Source organism: Vigna angularis, chromosome 2 (assembly GCF_016808095.1).
Source record: "Vigna angularis cultivar LongXiaoDou No.4 chromosome 2, ASM1680809v1, whole genome shotgun sequence".
Classification (NCBI taxonomy): Eukaryota; Viridiplantae; Streptophyta; class Magnoliopsida; order Fabales; family Fabaceae; genus Vigna; species Vigna angularis.
In genome coordinates, this window is record NC_068971.1 from 49,211,983 (window position 1) to 49,234,717 (window position 22,735).

Sequence of the window (22,735 nt, forward strand, 5' to 3'; positions counted from 1 at the left end):
AAAAGTTTATAATAACTTTTTCATTTTATGTAAAGGAATATTACACATTCCACTTATACAACTCCTATACCAGTTACTGTGTAGCCCATCGTAGCATATTCCGAAGGCTGTTCCTTTTCCCGCCAAAACTTGCCTTCTTGTTTATATAGTTTGGCGCCCAATTCTCAGACCATTACCTAGGTATATTTTCCCGCCTCTCTATCTTTCTTGCTCTGTAGCAATCTTCACCAATCTTCACGACCATGACCACTAAGGATCTTGATTTCAATGCAGACATAGGTAAATATTTTTTCTTCTTCCGATCTATGTCTTCGGATTAGGGTTATTACCCTAAATTTTCTCTTGCTTCTTCCTTTTTCCCTATTCCCTGTTAAGTTTATTTCCAGCTAGGGTTTGTAGTCTCTCCCTTTCTTTTCCCACTCACTGATTTCTTTTCCGATTCGGTTAATTCAATTGTTCTTTCTCCAGCTCTAGCGAAGGAGTTCCTTTCCAATTTCGCAGACGCCAATGGCGAAGCTAAATACCTGAATATCTTGGTGGGTTCTTTATTTTGCTCTAACTCTTATTTCTCTCAGATAACAACTATGTTAGCCCTGTTTTCTTATTTCCTTGTTTTTTGTTTCAGCAAGACGTTGCAAACCACAAAACTAAAGCAGTTCAGATTGACCTTGAAGACTTAATTAACGTAATACTCGTTACTCTATTGTGCTTCCTATTCAAAATCCATGTTTCTGTTAATTTTTTTTCCTCTGTGGAATTTCAGTACAAGGATTTGGACGAAGAATTTCTTAGTCGTGTTACCGAGAATACTCGAAGATATATCGGAATTTTCTCCAATGCAGTTGACGAGCTCATGCCAGAGTCTACTGAGGCTTTTACGGATGATGATCATGATATATTGATGACTCAGAGAACTGATGAAGGAGGGGAAGGTGTTGACGGTTCTGACCCCCTTCAGAAGATGCCTCCTGAAATCAAGCGCTACTAGTGAGATTCACCTCCGTGCTTTTCGTTGAATTTATTTAGCGATTTTGTAGTTGTAATTGCAGAAATTAGTTATATGTGATGCGACGGTCCTAATATGACCTCGTGATTGTATTCCAGCGAGCTTTATATTAAAGCATCTTCGAAAGGACGACCATTTACAATTAGGGAGGTGAAAGCTTCGAACATTGGTCAGCTTGTAAGAATCTCTGGTATTGTGACACGTTGTTCGGATGTCAAACCATTGATGAAAGTGGCTGTATACACGTGCGAGGATTGTGGATTTGAAATTTACCAGGTGATTGATAAAATGACTGCATGAACTGCACAATTTAGACACTAGATTTTATGCCGACAAAAGTAAACAAAAGAACTATTGTATGATATTTGCTTGGTACGATTTCAAAATAGTCCATTACACTTTTTCAATTTTCTTTATGTCGAAACGATTTGATTGCCTGGATGGTAAACAACAATATTTTAAGGATTGTAATTTTCTATAAAAACCATGTAAGGTTATAAAAACCGTGTAAGGTTTTTGTTACGAATTTATACTTTTTTTGTGAGTTATGGCTAGACTATTATATTTACATGCCAGTTGGTCCTTCACGTTGTTATTCTCTGCCTTCCTAAACAGGAAGTAACCGCTCGAGTCTTCATGCCCTTGTTTGAATGCCCATCAAAGCGCTGTGATACAAATCGAAGAAAGGGAAATGTTATCCTTCAACTGAGAGCTTCAAAGTTTTTGAGATTTCAGGAGGTTTGCTCTCTTCTTGAGTCATCAAAACATATGCATTTACTTTCATTTTTCATATTGTTTTACATAGTCTACACAATTGATTATTTACTTCAGAGTAAGATGGTAATAGATTTATGATATGATTCCAGGCCAAAATTCAAGAATTAGCTGAACATGTTCCTAAAGGCCATATTCCACGATCAATGACTGTCCATTTAAGAGGAGAACTCACCAGAAAGGTTTGGTATTTCCTGCCAATTGGCTTTAAATTAGTAGTTACTTCATATGCTGTCTTGTAGCTGGAATTTAATGGCTAATTAACTGCTGCGGTTTATTAACTCATGCTTGCTGTATATTGTTAGGTGGCTCCGGGTGATGTTGTCGAATTATCTGGGATTTTTCTTCCTATACCTTACACTGGTTTTCGAGCAATGCGCGCAGGCTTAGTTGCTGACACTTACTTGGAGGCCATGTCTGTAACTCATTTCAAGAGAAAATATGAAGAGTAAGTTAGTTTTCAGATCTTAATTGATAATTACTGACACAATTTTTTCACCATCACGAAGTACTGATATTATTGTGGCTTGCTTGAACATGATGAATACCTATCTACTAATTTGGGGCGTAACAACAGTCGTTTAACAAATTTGTTTTCTCATAGATATGAACTTCGAGGAGACGAGGAAGAACAGATTGCGCGATTAGCAGAGGATGGTGACATCTATAATAAATTATCACGATCACTTGCTCCTGAAATTTTTGGACACGATGACATTAAAAAAGCACTGCTTCTTCTCCTTGTTGGTGCTCCACACCGGACCTTGAAGGATGGAATGAAGGTAAAGAACTATATAAGAATAAAACAACGAATTGGGTATAAACAAAACTACGATCTGGGTATAAGTAAAACCACGTGCTTACTTAAACTTTGTGTGATAATCACGTTGCATTAATTGGGATTAAGGAATAATATCATTGGAAAATTAAAATTGTATTAATGGTAAAATTTCAAGTATAGAATCACTGTTTTGTCCTCTCCCTTTCACTCTGTTAGCATTGGAAAATTTTCCTGTCTTGCTTTCTGTGATTGAAGCTTATTTTTCATTGTGCTTGATTTATTGTTTATGCTGTACATGCACATTTACATGTACATGAGTAAACCACTAAATATCAGTCTTCATTTAATTGCAGATTAGAGGAGATTTACATATATGTTTGATGGGTGATCCTGGTGTTGCCAAGAGTCAGCTTCTTAAACACATAATCAATGTAGCACCCAGAGGGGTGTATACCACTGGCAGAGGAAGTAGTGGAGTTGGTCTAACTGCTGCTGTTCAAAAAGATCCAGTGACAAATGAGATGGTTCTTGAAGGCGGAGCATTGGTAATGGAAGCTTCCTTTCGTAATTGCAACCTGTCCTTCCATCCCATATATTTTAGGTTGAGGAAACTAGAAAATTGTGGTCAAATACGCATATGAAATGTTGTCTGTACTTGCAAATAATAAGATTATAATAACTCGAGCATCAAATTACTTCTTAAGCTCCTATGTTAATAGTATATGTTCTTTTAACTAGTTTCTAGATATAAGCGGATTTATGGAAGAACTTTATGGATTTCAGGTGTTAGCAGATATGGGCATATGTGCCATTGATGAATTTGACAAGATGGATGAATCAGATCGTACAGCTATTCACGAAGTTATGGAACAACAGACTGTTAGCATTGCGAAGGCTGGAATCACTACATCTCTGAATGCAAGGACTGCTGTTCTTGCTGCTGCTAATCCAGCATGGTATTATTGATTTTCACCTTATTGAATGCAGACGTAATCTTATAGATATGCACACTTGTGCTTTCAAAATCTAATTTTATCCATGTTTTATTGTGAAGGGGAAGATATGATCTCAGAAGAACTCCAGCTGAAAATATTAATCTTCCACATGCCCTTCTATCAAGGTTTGATCTTCTGTGGTTAATCCTTGATCGAGCTGATATGGATAATGATCTTGAAATGGCTAGGCATGTTGTATATGTTCACCAAAATAAGGAGTCTCCTGCTCTTGGATTCACTCCTCTTGATCCATCTGTTCTACGGTAAGTACAGAAGAAGTACTGTGATCTGATTTTAATCTTAAATGATTAGAATTTAGAACTGGGTATGGTGCATATGTTGCTCATCTGGTTGTATGTTTATTCTAACTTCTCATTTAGTTTCACATAGGTGATTGTACCAATGTTCTCTTTACTTGTAAAAGGAAACTAATACAGAATGAAATGTTATGCTTTTATGTAGTGCATACATATCAGCTGCAAGAAGACTGTCACCAAGTGTCCCCAGGGAACTGGAAGAGTATATCGCTACTGCATACTCCAGCATCCGTCAAGAGGAAGCAAGGTCCAATGCTCCACATTCCTACACTACTGTCAGAACATTACTCAGTATTCTCCGCATATCAGCTGTAAGTCTCCATCTTTTCCCAAAGAGAACAGCAAAGTTAAGCATTTAGATTAGATGGACTTTTCTTTTGGGGTTAATAACTTGTGTACATACTTGACTTGAAATTCAGTTTTTAAATTAAAACTGATTTAGGTGTTTACTAATAACTTTTAGCTTCGAAAGATCAGTTGTCACTCGGTGGGCTCTGCCTTTAAGACCACAATCTATAATAGTAAGCATTATTTATAATTGTATGTGGCCTAAGTATTCCATTCTTATTTTCTGAACAGGCACTAGCAAGACTCCGTTTTTCAGAAACTGTTGCTCAAAGTGATGTGGACGAAGCACTGAGGTTAATGCAGATGTCAAAATTCTCTTTGTACTCTGATGACCGTCAAAAGTCCGGACTTGATGCCATATCTGATATTTATTCCATAGTGCGAGATGAAGCAGCTAGAGCTAACCGAGTGGATGTCAGCTATGCCCATGCACTGAACTGGATATCTAGGAAGGTTAGTACGTATTGCTAATTGTTGAATTTTGTCTATTATGAAGTATTTTAGAAGATGATTTTTGCGTCAAACTTGAGAAGAGAAGTTTGAATATTGAACTAGAGGGCTCAAAATAAAAGTTTATGGAAGAAAAGAAATAATACTGTTTGTAATTACACTAATTGTTTATTGATCCTCTCTGGAATTAATTATGGGCAATGCGAGACATGGCTATGAAATAAATATACTATCTTGTAGTATTTTGTTTAAGCCGTGAGAAGCCGGAGCAAGACCGTGTTTTTTGATGAACTACCTGCTTTGTTTCCCTCTAGATAATATATTCTGACAACATAACTTCTGACTATGAAACAGGGTTACAGCGAAGCTCAGTTGAAAGAGTGCTTGGAAGAGTATGCAGCACTAAATGTATGGCAGATACATCCTCATACCTTTGACATTAGATTTATTGATGCTTGAGGCACTTCTCTTCCCCATTAACATGATTTGAGGCAATCTGGTTTCAAGAAGCCTGGATCTAGTAGTTGGTAGACTTGGGCAATCATATTCTGTCATTTGGTTTTTATTATTTTGATTTAGGAATTTGTATTATTACAGTTTAGATTTGTATTTTTTTTACTTGAGTACAGTAATTGCAAAGTTAGTACCTACTTGAAGCTGGCATAAGGTTGCTTCTTGATCCTAAAATGTAGAACAGGATAAATTTCGTATGCAATGCTTTATTTTTATTTAGTCTGACTTGGGAAAGCTATTGACCTTGCGTTGTGTGTTTGTTATTGGAAGTGTCATTGAATCGCTAAAAGAAGTTTTAATCAGAACACAGCAAAGACGTTGAGGGATGAGATATGCATAGCAAAAACTTTACACGGTCAGAAAAATCTGTGTGGAAGAAAGAATATTTGTTCTGGAATTTTATTAAAAAGGTATGCTTTTACAATTTGTATTCTTTAATTTAATTATTGTATATTTCGTGTGGGGGCAAAACCTTTGCGCTGGTCAGTATATCGTAATCGGGTTTTGTCATCCTAAGATAGCTTATGATAAAATTTCAAAATAATAATTATACATAAATGTTAAATACCAATCTAATAATATCTGTTACTTTAGCTGTTACCATCGTTTTTAAAACATCACCATGAATATATTTAAATATTGAATAGTGTTATTATATTATTAAAATATAATAAAAGTGTCTGTTACAATATTAAAGAAAGTATTCTTATAGTTTAGTATGATCTTATGAGAGTGCAACTTTTCCTATTTCTATACTTACATTTTATTCGTTATAGAGTGAGCTTGCTAATTGTTTTAGAATAGTCAAATCGTCATTTCAATACATGTTTAATGGTTGTGATATAATCTACGCTCATAAATAAAGTACTAAAAAAAAATATAAAATCGTCCTTGGGCTTTATAAAGGTCTTAAAATTTATTTATATATATCTTAAATGAATGTTAAAAACAAAAGTAATGAGTTTAAATTTGAATATATATGTTTTCTTTAAATATGAGAACTAAAATTTACATAAGTTTAAAAGCAAACAATGTCAAATTTTTTTAGATAAATCAAAGGTAAAAGAAAGGACAAAAATATATTTAACTTTTAATTATTTTTCTTTATAAAACATATCTAAAGAATAAAATATCATAAAATTATTTTAACTTTATTATAATATATTCATTAAAAAAATTATCTAATAAAAGTTATTTAAAACAATGTGAAATTTTTTCAGATGAAAAATAAACAATTTTCATGGATAAAAACATATTTAACTTTTAATTGTTTTTTCTTTATAAAACATATCTAAAGATTAAAATATTAGAAAATGATTTAAATTTTATTATGATATATTCAATGAAAAAAGTTTATCCAATAAAAGTTAAAACGCTTGAAGAATTATACTGTTATCTTCGAATGCATGCTTTGTCTTAGCATAAGTTAGTGAAGAAGTGTATATATTTATTTTTCCAAAACAGTAGAACCCGAAGCGCGTGCACAAGGCTCGAAAACTGAACTACCATTACTAAGCCACTGAGAGAGCACGAGACTATATATAGTGTGAATTCCCGCCACGCATGAGAAACAATTCCCGCCACCGCTACCACCACCGCCGCTTTTTATGTTACCATAACCCTTCCCTCTCTGCTCTCTGCAACACTCACAACACATAGATGGGTCCTTCTCGTCGCAACAGCAATGGTCGATCACCGCTCGTCAATCAACAGCGTCAAATCACTTCGTTTTTCACCAAATCCCCGTCCCCCTCTCCCACTCTGGCCAAAACCAACCAAAAGCCAAACCCTAACCACGATTCAGATCCTAATCCTAGCCCTAGTTCCACGACTCTCACTCCCTCACCTCTCAATCCCAAGCCGAACAAATCCCTTCTTGTAATCGGCGCTTCCGTTTCTCCACCCTCTGCTTCGTCTTCTCTCTATGGCCAAGAAGTCGTTGGCCGAAGGGTTAAGGTTTATTGGCCGTTAGACAAAGCCTGGTACGAAGGTTCCATCAAATCCTTTGATAAAAGCACCTCCAAGCACGTGATTCGTTACTTAGATGACGAAGAGGAATCGCTCATCCTGGCCGAGGAGAAAATCGAGTGGCTCCACGAGTCCTCTACGAAGAAACTTAAACGTTTGCGTCGCGGATTCCCCGACATCAGGAAGATGGAGATTGATGATGAAGAATTAAAAGAAGGAAGTAATAAAGGAGAAAAAGAAGAAGAACATGATAATGTTAACGATGATGATGATGATTCCAATGACGAGGATTGGGGGAAGAATGCTGCATCATTGGAGGATGCTGGGGATGGGGAAGAAGATACGGATTTAGAGGACGAGGACGAAGAGGACGTAGCAGGAAGTGCTAAAGGAAAAAAGGTTGAGGCTAAAAAGCGGAAACTAAATGCAACGGATAAACTAGAGCCTGCGAAAAAGAGCAAGAGTGGAGTGGAAGTTTGTAAAGGGAGTTTCAAGCTCTCAGTGTTGGAGCCTACTACTAATTTAGAGAGTAAGTGACTTAATCATTTGAAGGGAGATTTCGAGCATGGAAACTGTTTGAGTCTTCTTTTGATCAGATTTTGAACCTTTGCAACCTCATTTTCGTTACCTTTTTTGTACGGTGGCTGGGAGTGTGGGCGTAAAATATGGCAATTTTCAAATTTACGGGCAAAAATTAAGAAGCACGTGCTATTTTGGTAAATCACGCATGATGAGAAAGATTTCCTGATAAAAGGAATAAAGCAAAAGGAAAAGCAATAAATCAGTCTTGTAGTTGTTTTTTTTTTTTCTTTACTGGCGCATTTTTCGTATGTCCTTATTCTATTGATCATGTCGCTACCCAACTGAAATGCAGAGGTCAATACAGTTTATAATGTAAGTCCTATCTTTAAATTTTGCAGTTAAAAAGACATCTAGTGGCGCTGACAATGTTTCATTTACTGAGACCTCTGAAAGATTTGCATCTCGTGAAGCTCAGAAACTGCGCTTCCTGAAAGTGTGAGTGCCGACTATAGTGATGTATCAATTCGAGTTTTTCCATGCCAAAGTCCTCTCCTGTCCAATACGATAAATTTTTTATGCCAACTGGTTTATGTGTTTGCAGTTTATCAACTGTCAGCGTCATTTCTGTAGTCGTTTAATTTTTCGGTTTATATTATAAATTATAATTTCACGATGCTGTATTTTTATATGGTATTGGTACAGAGACCGCAGGGATGCCAAGCGAAGAAGAGCAGGGGATGAAAATTATGATTCAAGAACTCTCTACTTACCTCCGGATTTCTTAAAGAATTTGTCAGAGGGTCAGGTAAGTTACTGCTAAATCTGTTGGGTGAAACTCTCAAATTTCGATGGCGCATGCAATTAATATGGTCATTTGACGAATGTAGAAACAATGGTGGGAGTTCAAGTCAAAGCATATGGACAAAGTGTTGTTTTTCAAGGTTAAGTTGGCTAAGTTTGTTCATGACATTAGTCCATTCCTTCCAACCAAATCAAACATTTTCTCTCCATATTTGTGGTGCAGATGGGTAAATTTTATGAGCTTTTTGAGATGGATGCACATGTAGGAGTTAAAGAGCTTGATTTGCAGTATATGAAGGTGTGGGTGAATATCTAGAATTGTGAATTTTCTTTAGAATCTCGAGGTGGTTTGCCTATATGCTCGCTCTAAATAATGCATACTTACTGATTTATATGATTCTTTCAGGGAGACCAACCTCATTGTGGATTTCCAGAGAAGAACTTCTCAATGAACGCAGAGAAACTGGCTAGGAAGGTTTGCAACTTTGTTTTCTTATTTCATTGTTGCTACTGAACTAATTCACATGTATAACGAGCCAGCCACCATGCTACCAGGGAGAAACTTACTAAGTTACCTTGGTTGGACAGGGTTATCGTGTTCTTGTTGTGGAGCAGACTGAAACACCTGAACAGCTGGAGCTTCGTCGTAAGGAGAAGGGCTCTAAAGATAAGGTATGATTTACTGTAACCAGAGACTGTTTTTATTTGTTGTTAATTTTAATTGTTCCTTATAGTATGTGTTGATGAAATGTTTTACAGAGTTACTTTTCTCATTAACACCAGTTTTGATAGAGGAATATTTGTCACTTAACTTTGATGATCTTTCTTTCTAGGTTGTAAGGCGTGAGATATGTGCAGTGGTAACAAAAGGTACATTAACGGATGGGGAGTTGTTGTCTGCAAACCCTGAAGCTGCATATTTAATGGCCCTAACTGAGCATCATGAGAAACTTCCAAATGAAATTTCAGAGCGTACCTATGGTGTTTGTATAGTTGATGTTGCCACGAGTAGAGTCATTCTTGGACAGGTATGAATTTCTACATTCATTCAAATTCGCTGCCTAAATTTTATACTGCATAACCTTGTTCCAGATTGTGGATGACATCTGCAAAATGCCATCTACCTGTGAACTGTATAATTCTTCTACCTAAATTGGAATTGAAATAGATTGAGTTGGGTGGGACTGGGGGTTATATGTTGGGGATTTTAAGCTGGTAAATAGTGTGTTTGCTCATAATTTCATAATTTATTCGTTTTAAAGTTTCATGAATTTATGTGGAAAATGGCCATTATATGTATGCTCCTAACATGGACGTAATTAATCTACTAACTGCTGATTATCACTTAAGTAAAAGAAGAGTTGACTTCTCTGTATCGCAGTTTAAGGACGACTTGGACTGCAGTGCCTTGTGCTCTATCTTGTCTGAGATCAGGCCTGTTGAAATTGTTAAACCCGCCAAACAACTCAGTGCTGAAACGGAGAGAGCTCTGCTGAAGCATACCAGAAATCCTTTAGTGAATGAATTAATTCCAGGTGTGGAATTCTGGGATGCTGGCAAAACTCGGGATCAATTGAAGCAAATTTATGGGAACGCTAATGATGTTAGTGTTGAAGATAACGGGTTAGACTGCCTGCCAAATGTTTTACAGGAGCTGGTGAAAACAGGTGACAACAGTATAAGTGCACTTTCAGCACTAGGTGGTGCACTCTATTATCTGAAGCAGGCTTTTCTAGATGAGAGGTTGCTTAGATTTGCACAGTTTGAGTTACTTCCGCATTCTGGTTTTGATGATCTAGCTTCAAAACACTACATGGTTCTTGATGTGGCTGCCTTGGAGAATCTTGAGATTTTTGAGAATAGCAGGAATGGAGGTTCTTCTGGGTATGTTTATCATATGGTTATCCATAACCTTTCTGTTTTAGACAAGATGGGTAAGTAATGTGTTTATGTTACTGAAGTAATGGTACTTCTTGTAGCACACTCTATGCGCAACTAAACCAATGTGTTACTGCATTTGGAAAGAGATTGCTAAAGACATGGCTTGCAAGACCGTTATGTAATGTGGAGTCCATTAAGGAACGCCAGGAAGCTGTTGCAGGTTTGAAGGTAGGTAGACTATGTATTTTTCCCCTGATTCTGATAGTCCTTAAGGATAAAAGTGAAATTTGCAAGGGGGCTGTTGCTACATCATCCAGTTAAGAAGGGCTATAAACTGTTGGTTTTTGTTTTATGTTAACTATACTTTATTCATGTTCATAATTTTTTGGTATTGCCTTTCAGTTTGTCCCACTTTTGGATATCAACTTTTAACTTTTAGTATATCTCTTTTTGGACTAATATTTCTAGCAGTAGTCATGCGATATTGTCGTCATTTGAAATAAATCCAAACACACTTGCTATATTTGTTTGTTTTTATGGTTTAATTAATTAGTAACCTCTTCTTTCCTTGGGAAGCATACCCATCTTGTTCTATGTAGGCCTCAGGTCAAGCAGTTTACTTGATTTGCTGTGTTCAATAATATATATGGGGTATTTTGAGCTCGTTTAAATTGTGCTTTTCTATTTATGTTGCTTTTGAAGTGATGTGGATAGAGGTTGGATGTTGTGTGTGGGATTGGCATGATGACATCTACTAGATTTTATATATGTGGCTAGGTTAAGCAGGTGATAATAATCAGATGGAAAACCGATGCATAATACTGATTATTATTTATATATGATATGCTATTTAGGGAGTTAACCTACCATCTGCTCTAGAATTTCGTGGAGCATTATCCAAGCTACCTGACATTGAGAGATTGCTTGCACGCATATTTTGCTCTAGGTAAAAACTATTGTGCAACAACCACATGTGATATTTATTTAGACCATACTGATTGTCACCAGCTTCTAATTTAATGAAGTATATATGCACCTTGGTTTTCTTGAATGCAGTGAAGCTAGTGGAAGGAATGCTAATAAAGTTATTCTATACGAGGATGCAGCTAAGAAGCAAGTACAGGAGTTCATTGCAGCTCTCCGTGGCTGTGAACAGATGCTAGAAGCATGCTCTTCGCTTGCTGTCATTTTGAATGATGTCCAATCTAGACAACTTCATCATCTGTTAACACCGGGTATGCTGGTCTCAAATATGTCATTAAATTTTTCTGTTGCTGCTTTTTGATTTATTGAATGCTATTAAGTGCAGGTAAAGGTCTTCCTGATGTTCGTATGGAACTTAATCATTTCAAGGAGGCTTTTGATTGGGTGGAAGCCAATAGCTCTGGGCGTATAATACCTCGTGAAGGAGTCGACACAGAGTATGCCTCAGCCTGTAAGACGGTTAAAGAGATTGAGTCCACTTTGTTGAAGCATCTCAAGAAGCAAAGAGAACTACTTGGAGACACATCAGTGAGAACTTTACCTGAAACAATTGGAGTTTTAATATTTTTATATTGCATAAAATCAAATGTTGTGTTAGGATATAGGATGATAGGTTTAGGATAGAAGCCGAACGGTAACGGGGGACAACAGAACGGTATCAACAGGAGAGACCGAGCGGTAGCGATAACAGGCTGAGCGGTTAAGGGGTAGAGGTTTTTGTTGAATAGGGTAGCGTGTCAGCGCTGCTTTAAATAGAGCTCCTGTAACTCTGGATGGGGCATTGAATGATTTTGTGTAAAGTCAGGTCTTTAGCCTGTAGAGAGAGGTTATGCTCTCAACCAGGGAGGTTATGCTCCCAACCCATTCATTGTACAGTGCCTATTCGTTCTGAAATAAGAGAATCATTTCATTCATCTTTGTATTCTGTTGTGTGAGATTGTGTTTGGTTAGGTTTTAGACATAGAAACCTAACAATTTGGTCCGACGTGCCGTTTTGAGAAACTGCCAGATCATCCAGAGCGTCGCCGTATCAAATGGAGAACTTGCGGTGATCCTTAGGAGAGGGGTGCCGGATCAAGAAAGGATCAAGATGTTATCAAGAAACTGCCAGATCAAAATTGGGTGTAAAGCGAAGATGGAAGGAAGCACAGAGGGACGATTGGAGGCTCTGGAGATTACGATGGAAGGGATGAAGGCGGAATCTGCCGTAGTGCGCCGAGACTTGCAAGAAATAATGAGGATGATGGGGGCGCGGGCTCACAACAACGAAGGACAATCAGGTGGAAGTCAGGCTTCCGTAAACGGGAACCAGCAACGGTGCGAGGAGGATATTGGAGGGAGAGTGGGTGGCGATCATGGTGGGACCCGAACCCACGATCACGGTGGCGATCACCAGGAGGTACAAAGTAATTGGAGGAAAAGGGTGGTCTTACCCACGTTCGAAGGGCTGGAACCTCTCAATTGGATTAATCGGGCGGAACGGTTTTTCGATATTCAGAAAGTGGCGGAGGAAGAGAAGGTGGAACTCGCGTACATAAGCATGGAGGGCAGCGTTGGGCACTAATTCAAGTTTTGGAAAGAAAAGGCCAAGAATCGTTCTTGGGAGGGTCTTAAAGCAGCCATGATTGGCCGGTTTGGAGGTGGATTTCGGGGGATGGTGTTTGAACGACTGGCGACGCTGCGACAGGAGGACACCGTGGAAGATTATGTCGATATTGGTGAGGAAAGCCCGTGGCATATCGAAGGAGCAGGTGCTGGGATATTTCCTCGCCGGACTGCGTGAGGACATTAAGGGGCAAGTTCGAATTCACGATTTGCAAGAGCTGACAATGCCAATGAGACTCGCGAGAGACGTGGAGGACACAAGGCGTGGAGCGAAAGGGGGAAGTTGGAATGCGACCAAGAATTCACAATCTTGGGAACGAGTGATCGGGGCAGTAACAAGAAACGAGATCAATCGCTCTAATCCGAGTCGACCGAGCGGGGCAGAAAGCGTAGGATCGGTGAGAAGAGAAGAAGTCGCAACGAGTGCCAACACTGGACCGAACGTAACGGGGGACCGGACGATATGGGCGGGAGCGACAACAGAAGCTGAACGGTCAGGAACCTACCCTATCCTGAGTTCCTGATGAGAAAAGAAGAGGGGCGATGTTTTCAATGTGGGGGACCATTCGCGCCCGATCACCATTGTTTAGAAAGGAGCCCGCGGGTGGTTCTCTTAGCAGAGGATGAAGAAGACGATGAAGAGGAGGATTTGCCACCACCCAAGCCTCTTGACTTGAATTGGAGGGCATAGCTAGTGTGCGCCCTTCATATTGTAAACACGATGAGGAAGAGGAGCCATGGAGATCAAGCTTCCCGGTTCCAACCATGACGACAAGGTTGTTCGGTAGCGGGGTGTAATGTTAGGATATAGGATGATAGGTTTAGGATAGAAGCCGAACGGTAACGGGGGACAACCGAACAGTATCAATAGGAGAGACCGAGCGGTAGCGATAACAGGCCGAGCGGTTAAGGGGGTAGAGGTTTTTGTTGAATAGGGGAGCGTGTCAGAGCTGCTTTAAATAGAGCTCCTGTAACCCTGTATGGGACATTGAGTGATTTTGTGTAAAGTCAAGTCTTTAGCCTGTAGAGAGAAGTTATGCTCTCAACCAGAGAGGTTATGCTCTCAACCAGGGAGGTTATGCTCTCAACCAGGGAGGTTATGCTCCCAAGCCATTCATTGTACCGTGCCTATTCGTTCTGAAATAAGAGAATTCTTTCATTCATCTTTGTATTCTGTTGTGTGAGAGTGTGTTTGGTTAGGCTTCGGACATAGAAACCTAACATGTTGAATGTCTTATATATTTATTTCAGATTGCTTACGTCAATGTTGGAAAGGATGTGTACCTAATGGAAGTGCCAGAAAGTTTGTCTAGGAATATTCCTCGGGATTATGAATTGCGTTCATCCAGAAAAGTAAGTAGACAAACAGTGCTCCGAAAATTTGATCTCAATTGCAGAAATATCTATTTGATTTCTATAATAATATTTTGTTGTTTGTTGGCTTTACTTGTAAATAATCCTGCATATTGGTTTCCCGATTTATCTTTTGTACATTGTATTTATGTTGCATCAACAATGATAAAGAAATTAATTCCCATGAAATTGTTGGTTAGTCATTGATACATTATTATCTGCACTGCAGGTACGTCATTTTTTCTCTTATTTTTTTCGTATGATACATGCAGGGTTTCTTTAGGTACTGGACTCCGGATATTAAAATTTATTTAAAAGAACTCTCCCAAGCTGAATTGGAAAAGGAGTCCTTGTTGAAAAATACATTGCAGAGACTGATTGGGCGCTTTTGTGAAAACCACACCGAGTGGAAGCAGTTGGTCTCTGCAACTGCAGGTACATATTGTGGTCCTTTCACAAGATGGATTTCCCATGTTGCATTTAATTAGAAAAGCAAAAGCTTTTCTTTTGTATGGCTTAAACTACATTCACATGTTGCAGAACTGGATCTGTTGATCAGTTTAGCAATAGCTGGTGACTACTATGAAGGACCAACATGCACACCAGCTTTCGTTGGTGCATTATGTACTAAAGGAGCTCCTTACCTCCATGCTAAAAGTTTGGGGCACCCTGTCCTCAGGAGTGATACCCTAGGCAAGGGTGCGTTTGTTCCCAATGACATAACCATTGGTGGTTCGGATCAAGCCAGCTTTATCCTTCTAACAGGTCCTAACATGGGTGGGAAGTCAACTCTTCTTCGTCAGGTTTGCTTGACTGTGATTTTGGCCCAGGTGAAACTTTTAAGTCATTTTCAGATTATATATTAATTGCCATTTTTTTTTGTAAATGTGTGTGTGGGTGGGGGTGTAGAACTGTTGGTCTTGCTCTTTGATTCATCTTTAAAGCCAAATTTGGCCTTGCCCTTTGACTCATCTTAAATAAGCCCGATTTTAATCTGTGGAGTACACTTTTAATTTCGTATGCAGGTAGGAGCTGATGTCCCAGCAGAAAGCTTTGATTTGTCACCTGTTGATCGGATTTTTGTTCGAATGGGGGCCAAAGATAATATAATGGCTGGCCAAAGTACATTTTTAACTGAGCTTTCAGAAACTGCAACGATGCTGGTGAGATGTCTCTTTGACTATCAATTTGTATTACTTTTAATTTTGGTGAAGCAGGTCTATAAAAATAGGCTGCTTATAAGACTGAAAGTTATTTCAAGCATTGTTTCTTGTTTGATAAGTACTAGCGACATATTCTTTCTGTTGGTTAAAATTTATTGAAAACCAATTTTTGGTGGGGTTCACTTTTTTCACGAGTCTAAATTATTAATTTTTTTAATAAATTGTAGTCAATAGTGTGTTTTTGGAAGAGTTGATTGCTAGCACTTTTCTTTTGAATATGAACAAATGATGTGGTTTATGGTATAGTTTTTTTTCCCTCTAAAATGTAAGAAGCAATAACACAGCATTGAAGGAGGCAAACTTTTGTCTCTCTTTTCTTTAGAGCTCACTCATTTTTATAATGTTTCACCTGCAATAGATTAGTTAGTTGTGTTTAATTCAGAAAGCTCTTTATGCCCTTTTATTTTGTTATGCACATTACAGATGCATACAGATTAATCTGATCCTTTTGAAACATTGTTTCTTTCTAAATAAGTACTTTTGATGGTGAGTGTAGTCATCAGCCACTCGTAACTCATTGGTGGCTCTGGATGAGCTTGGGCGTGGGACTGCAACTTCTGATGGACAAGCAATTGCGTAAGTGTTTATTTTGGGATTAGTTGGACATGTTTTTGTCTCGCATGGTTTCATTATTCTTCATTGAATTTCTAGTGAGGCCTTCTCAGATTCGGCCTTTTGTATTTCAAATATTTGACAGGGAATCAGTATTAGAACATTTTGTGCGGAAGGTGCAGTGTCGTGGATTGTTTTCTACCCATTATCATCGATTAGCTGTAGATTATCTCAACGATCCCAAGGTATTTCTAGTTTTTTTATCCAGAATAATCATCAGTGATAGTTAAATTGAATTTATGGTCCTATGCTTGTAAGAAACTATTTTAATCTCAATTTTCTTAGTTTATTTAATTGGCCATAAATGATTGCAAGTCATGACAATATTTAGATGTGGTATCCTAAAGAAAGTTTACATTGTGGTGTAGAGACTGTTCCACCTGCTTTTGGTCAGTTTTATTTATGAAAAATCGTATCTCTGAAAATGCTTTTTTGTGCTTGTAAAGGTCTGTCTCAGTCACATGGCATGCCAAGTTGGTGATGGAATTGCAGGTTTAGACGAAGTCACCTTTCTTTACAGGCTAACGCCTGGTGCTTGCCCCAAGAGCTATGGTGTTAACGTTGCTCGGATAGCTGGTACGTTTTTGTTGTTTTGAAATATAGTAAACATGGATTGTGCTCCTCTATAGTGAGTGGTATACTTTCAGAGGGTAAACTAATATCCTCGTACTTATAACACCTGAATTGTATTTGATAACGATTTCAACCAATAATTTTCCAATCAACAGTTATATCCTTGCACTTGCCCCTCTAAAGTGCACTAAATTTAGAGGAGACAAACCTGCTTTGGTTGTCAGCATGTTCTCATCCAACATAGGCAGTTCACTAATTGTTGGTTCGTTGACTTTTAAGCTTTAAACATAAAGTTGAACTATAAGGTTGGTTTAGTAGTAAAAGTTGGAAGAGTGGGAGAGATTGTGGGTTCAATTTTTCCACTAATATTTGGAAATCATAAGATTGGTTTGAAAGGTTTGAAAGGGAGAATAAGAGAGGCTGTAGATTTAACTCTTCCACTAACAACATTTGCAGATAAAAAAAATATATTATCAAAATAAGTTGTCTATACATGACTTTTGGATCGTACTGGAAAACTGTTAAATCAGTGTGTTTGATTATTAACAAATGTGCTATGCCGTATTTTATCATGAAGCAAAATAATTTTATTTCAGGACTTCCAACTTCTGTGCTTCAGAAAGCTGCTTCCAAATCTAGAGAATTTGAGGCCAGTTATGGTAAATGTAGAAAGGTGTCTTCTGAAACAAACTCTCCCAATAAAAACTGGGTTGACGAGATAGCAGCTATCATACGAAAATTGACCGAAATGGCCACCAATTTGAGTTGCCAGGAAACCCTTTGCGTTGGTTCCCTAAGGGAACTTCAGGACAAAGCACGAGAATCGATGCAGCGGCGATGTTAAATTAATTTAAGGAGATAGTTCATTCGTTAGAGAAGTAAGCATGCTTCTATGGCCGTATTCTCCGTTATTATCATTCCGAATTACGGCCGAGTTTTGCCTTGTGTGTTGGTTGTCTAACATTTCTGTTTTGCAGTGTAGCACTTGTATATATTTGCACGTGAAGTGTCCGATACGAGTTCGATTAATTAGGCTGTTCCATTGTACATATTTAGCATCTATCTAATTGAGTTTCTTTATCTAGTACAAATGAGAGCTTGGGTTTTCCTTCTATCAAGTGATTAATACTTTTTACAGTTTATTATTATTCCTTTGATTTCGTAGTTGAATAAGTTTTATATTTTAATTTCTACAATTAGTTACTATATTTTAAGTTTAAATTAAAAATAAAACTAATGTTTTGAATGAGATTGAAATGAAAAATCTGAAGATTTAAATAAATATTCTTTAAATATAAGAACTGAAAAAGTTACATCTGTATGATAAATGTTATTAAACTTTTTCTATGATATGTACCGGGATCGGACGCCCAAAGGACCTACCTAGTACTTTACTGGTCTTGGGCGGGGGTAAGGGAATGTGCATTCCGTTCTGAATTCCATTATCTCAAATTGTGGCGCAAAATGTTATTTGACGAGCATCACATGATGCTCTTCTTATACAGTAAACAAATAATCTATGAATTTACATTATGACGTATCTCATCTTCATCGTCAGAATCCTGATACTGCTCACTACTGTTCTGAATGGCTCCAACAATCTTAATAACTATGTACATAGGTATAATAATTCCGCTAGCCTTTAATATAATGACCTGCATAAAAATGGTATATTAACCTTCATTAGTTTAGCTGTCCGTAAGGGAAAATCGTAAATATTTATTTTCCATTTTATGTTTAAAACAGGGAAGTACTTACAGTAAGTAGAGTAAATGGGTAATCTTGCGTTCCATTTGAAAGCACTGCGAAAAAATGTCTTACTAGCAAGACAATTGTAAACTGCAGAGAAAAGGTATAGCTAGTTATTTTTCAGCATGTTTACGCGTTAACAAATAAATGAGTCACGTACAACACAACCACATGAAAGAGAGAATGTTGATTTCAACTCTTGGGGCGGCCATGCGTTGCCCAATTCAACGCAACTGGCAATGCAGTTGGCAATAGCAGAAGTGAGTCTGAGTCCACTCTGACTCGTTGCTTTTCACAACTTCACCCAACTTTATTTTATTCTTAATTAATTATTTTTTATTTCACAGCACAAGCAACCATTCTGTTGCCTTGGCTAATATTCATTCAGAAGTAGAACGCGTGAAAAGAAAAAAAGCTAATAAGATAATGCTTACAGCTATTGCAAGGGATCGACAGCAAGACGCGCTTCTGTCACCGCCTGAACTGCATTCCGAGTAATCGCTTTCCACTGCAACTCCTTCAACCGTTATCTCTGTTCTTTCGTTTGACTCTTCTTCTTCCTCCCTTTAAAAGTACATTATTTTAATAATAACACTAATCATATAAAACAGCTTTTCTATACAACAGTTTTTATTCCTTGCTCCCTCTCACGTAGCCAAGCGATATGAAAATTCTTTATTAAGTACTTAATAATTAGTTATAAGATCACTTTGATTGAATCGGACGCTGGAAATATACATATTATATTATAAAAAAAAAGTACCTAATGGACATTGCTTCATCATTTATCTTAGACTTCTTGGGTGGAGCTGAATATCCGGGTTCATATTGCTGCAAAAACAAAACTAATATCAAGCTGTATACTCAATCACACAATGCCCTTTTTAGATAAATAAGCAATTATGCAATAAGTGGGTCTCGGTTCATTGAATGTATGATAAAACAATTTTCCAACCCCACTTTCCTACAATATGTCAAATGAAATCGAAGATTCAAAAAGACAAATAAGTGAAACTTCGTCTTTTGGAGAAACAGATAGGTGTTGATATAGAAATAGTATACTAATCGGGAGAGACTTCAATATTGAGCAAAGTTAAGCAAAAGACAAAAACAAAAGCAACTGCAGATTGAAAATAAACAAAAAGGGGAAAGGAAGAAAGAAAGGAACTTATTATCGTTTCTATGTCAAAATCAGATAAGGAAGCGCACCCAATCACCATAACAAGGACACCAAATATTAGGTACACTCCGATAACTCTCTTTCTTCCTTCTTTTTTCTAAACAAAAAATTGATTGCCATCAAGAAATCAATTTTCAATATAGTTTACTAAACCAACATGAAATTAACGCTACGAACAGAGCGCAAAACTAAAAATAAAAAAGTGAAAATTGAATGACCAAAGTTCATACCTGGAGACATATTTCACAGGTTGTATTTCCTTTCTCGTTGCACCATCTTTGTATGCAATCTCTATGAGCAAACTGCGCAACGAAAACGCAGTTATTAATCAGAATTAAAAAAAAAAAAAAAACTCGCGCGAAGCATAATAAGCTATTAAAGAAAAGGTGTTTAAGATTAAGAAGTTATGTATTTTGTATTTACCTTAACGGTTCCAGAACAAGCACAAGGTGCTTCCAAGGTTTCTATGCTTTCAAACTCCTCTTCATGACAAATTCTACAGCGAGGAATCCCAGAAAGCAATTTCAAATCATCGACTAACAAAACAACCTCTGCCATATATTTCACACCCAGTAGCGATCTCTGTTTCTTCAAATTTCAGCCTTTGTTTTCAAATTCGGTCGGGTACTCTGTTTTTTCGTTTTCCTTTCTACGCTCTCTTTCTCAGTCTTCTCAGGAATCTCAGAGTTTATATACGAAAGAAAAAACAAAGACATTTCCCATTTTACCCCTATTTTTAATTCTGGAAGAAAAAAACTAATGGCCTAATTTTCAAACGAACCAAACCACGAAGGCTAGCTTTGACCTTAAAAACTTGGCAAAAAAGGGTCTTGCTTGCAGCTTAGGATCAAACAAGAAGATTCTCTAATTTCCATTAGGTTGGTTTGTTTGAAGTAGTAAAAATTGTTGAACAACCAAGCATTTAATCAGATTCCTTGCTTACAATAAATAAATAAATAAAATTGTCTTAATCTGTGGCAAATTGGGAAAGAGGAAAAAAGAGAGGAAAGAAATGTATATTTTTTCTACTCTTTAGTAAGGAAAGCATATCTAAGATTGAAACAGAGGCTATCATATCAGAAGATACCCCATTTTGTTTTCTCCAATAGAAATTATTTAAATTTATATTTAAGCCTATCTAGTATTACATATACCCAGTGACATTTTAGATTATGTTTCATTTATTAGGTGATCTCTTCAATCTTCCAGTGTTTGGTCAGATATGCATGCGTTGACAATAAATAAATCTGAAATCCCAATGTGCACCAATCAAGAATGTTATGTTCTTTTTATCATTTTTCTTTTCTTCCTATTTCGTTGTTGCAATCAATAAAGTAGAGAGTTAGAAATGGAAAATTGTCCTAGATTTAGTTGTTATTACCAACTTAATAATTCATGATATTGAGTAATTGTCAAAATTCTTACCCATCAACTGATTCGATTATCGGTTAAAAAGTGGTTGCATTTTAACATTTTTTAACGTTAGGTTGCACGTCCTATTTCACTAAAACTAAATAGACACCAAAATATCGATGATTCCACCCATCCCTTCCAAAAAAAAAATGTATGGGTATGGTTTCAATTTAATGAAGGGTTTAAAAAAAACAAAAACAAAAACAAAGAATGAAACATCCTTTGTACCTTTCTATTTGCATATCCCTGGATGGGAGGGAAGGGGGCACCATTGCAAATTATTGCATCTATCAAACCAAAATTTATGACACTAACATCACCAAACCAGGTTTAAATCTGGGACCTATGATTCTTCACCAACGGTAACAAACGTTCAAAACAAACTGAAATTTGAAATCATGGGTCCCTCTTTTTAGTTATGCTGATCACAAACAAAAGCCCACGCCATACCCACCATAATGCATCATGCTGCTCCTCCTTTACACGCCAAGCTCTTTATTCTCTTAGAATCTTTGGGTTTTTTTTAGGTAATCAATAGTATCAAATGGATAACAATATTATCAAATGATTTATTTATGTTCTTGTATTTCATAATAATATGTGGAGAAATACGTAAACGAGACCTACATACGTGTCTGACATGAAAATGAGATCCTATAATAATTATTATTTTTTATATGAATGCAATCGCCCTTCACAAAACTGATTTCAAATTTGTCTGCTGTGAGTGAAGAAAAGAAAAAGGCACGCTATTTAATTAGTTTCGTATCGTATGCAAGGAAGCTGACGCACGTGCTTATCCTTTCTCGTGTTCGTTCTTATCGTTTCCTTCGAAAATGTTTCTGGATTTATCCAACAATTATGAGCAATCCTTGTCATTTAGAAGATTCACAACACACAAATCACAAGTAATAGGGATTCAGTTTGCACTTTCCTATGTAAGCTTTTCTACAAGCAAGTGGTCGGCACTAAGTTGCGCCTGTGGGGACAGTCACCTTCCATTGAGAAAAGTGGACCTTATCTATCCAACATAAATTTCTAATTTGGCACCTAATATTTTCCCATTACCTATTTCCACCTACAACAAGTAACACACCCAATACCACTTAATGGGGTCTCCAATTAAACTTCCATGCTAATTTTTAATTTTACAGTTCATGAATTGTACCTTATAACAGTTAGTCTGATTTATGTATATAGAAGTTGGGAGATATTTGGTGGTGGTTTGATAATGAAGTTTGATCCGTACTGTTAGATGAAGGTAATGGTGTCACTGTCGAGTTGTGTTTAAGCTAAGTGTTTTTGTGAAATAACTAACTAAAGAATGTGCTCTAATGCGCAGAATAAAGAGGGCAAAGCAATGGGTCACCCAAAGAGTATGTAAGTCTAACTCTTTTGATAAGAAATGCAAACTAGAAAGGTGTCCTTAGTTGTTGAATGCCGATGTCTTAGCTTCAAAGTTCATGCATTTCTATGGATAATATCATTCATATAATAAGATTAAAAAAAAAGTAGATAAGATGGAATATTTTTGGATAAATGGCCCATAATAATATGATATAATTAATATAACATAAAAGCATTTTCTCTTGTCATCGATTAATATTAGCCTATTCCCGTTTGTGTATGGGGGCTAATGTCGAAATTCCGTTGGTCCAGTTGTCTTTGGGCTATTGTTTCGAACTTT

At 37.1% G+C, this 22,735-nt stretch overlaps 3 protein-coding genes across 4 annotated transcripts; 2 read left to right on the plus strand and 1 right to left on the minus strand.

Moving 5' to 3' along the window:
* The first annotated feature begins 133 nt into the window (after window positions 1-133).
* LOC108329671 (DNA replication licensing factor MCM7) lies at window positions 134-5,403 on the plus strand. The gene is made up of 15 exons (XM_017564002.2): window positions 134-279; window positions 469-536; window positions 626-685; window positions 764-987; window positions 1,105-1,282; window positions 1,622-1,744; window positions 1,873-1,962; window positions 2,086-2,228; window positions 2,385-2,562; window positions 2,915-3,106; window positions 3,345-3,517; window positions 3,616-3,819; window positions 4,019-4,184; window positions 4,453-4,674; window positions 5,026-5,403. Exons 1-15 carry the CDS (start codon window positions 243-245, stop codon window positions 5,128-5,130), a joined length of 2,163 nt encoding a protein of 720 aa, XP_017419491.1. The 5' UTR covers window positions 134-242; the 3' UTR covers window positions 5,131-5,403.
* A 1,256-nt stretch (window positions 5,404-6,659) lies between these two features.
* LOC108329230 (DNA mismatch repair protein MSH6) lies at window positions 6,660-17,848 on the plus strand. 2 transcript variants are annotated; one of them, XM_052873894.1, is made up of 22 exons: window positions 6,660-7,681; window positions 8,073-8,169; window positions 8,377-8,479; window positions 8,562-8,615; window positions 8,699-8,773; window positions 8,882-8,950; window positions 9,064-9,147; window positions 9,309-9,503; window positions 9,857-10,359; window positions 10,455-10,584; window positions 11,211-11,302; window positions 11,413-11,591; window positions 11,666-11,868; window positions 14,197-14,298; window positions 14,571-14,733; window positions 14,839-15,128; window positions 15,324-15,461; window positions 16,018-16,097; window positions 16,219-16,318; window positions 16,580-16,709; window positions 17,303-17,584; window positions 17,684-17,848. In XM_052873894.1, the coding sequence occupies exons 1-21, from the start codon at window positions 6,844-6,846 to the stop codon at window positions 17,548-17,550; spliced, it is 3,873 nt and encodes a 1,290-aa protein (XP_052729854.1). In that variant the 5' UTR covers window positions 6,660-6,843; the 3' UTR covers window positions 17,551-17,584; window positions 17,684-17,848. The 2 variants fall into 2 exon arrangements, with proteins under 2 accessions (XP_052729854.1, XP_052729853.1); XM_052873893.1 differs by having other exon boundaries at window positions 17,303-17,848.
* A 124-nt stretch (window positions 17,849-17,972) lies between these two features.
* On the minus strand, window positions 17,973-20,511 carry LOC108328017 (uncharacterized). Its single transcript, XM_017561784.2, has 6 exons — window positions 20,059-20,511; window positions 19,866-19,937; window positions 19,219-19,286; window positions 18,890-19,019; window positions 18,465-18,545; window positions 17,973-18,361 (listed from the first exon to the last, which is right to left on the minus strand). The coding sequence occupies exons 1-6, from the start codon at window positions 20,191-20,193 to the stop codon at window positions 18,224-18,226; spliced, it is 624 nt and encodes a 207-aa protein (XP_017417273.1). The 5' UTR covers window positions 20,194-20,511; the 3' UTR covers window positions 17,973-18,223.
* Window positions 20,512-22,735: the final 2,224 nt, after the last annotated feature.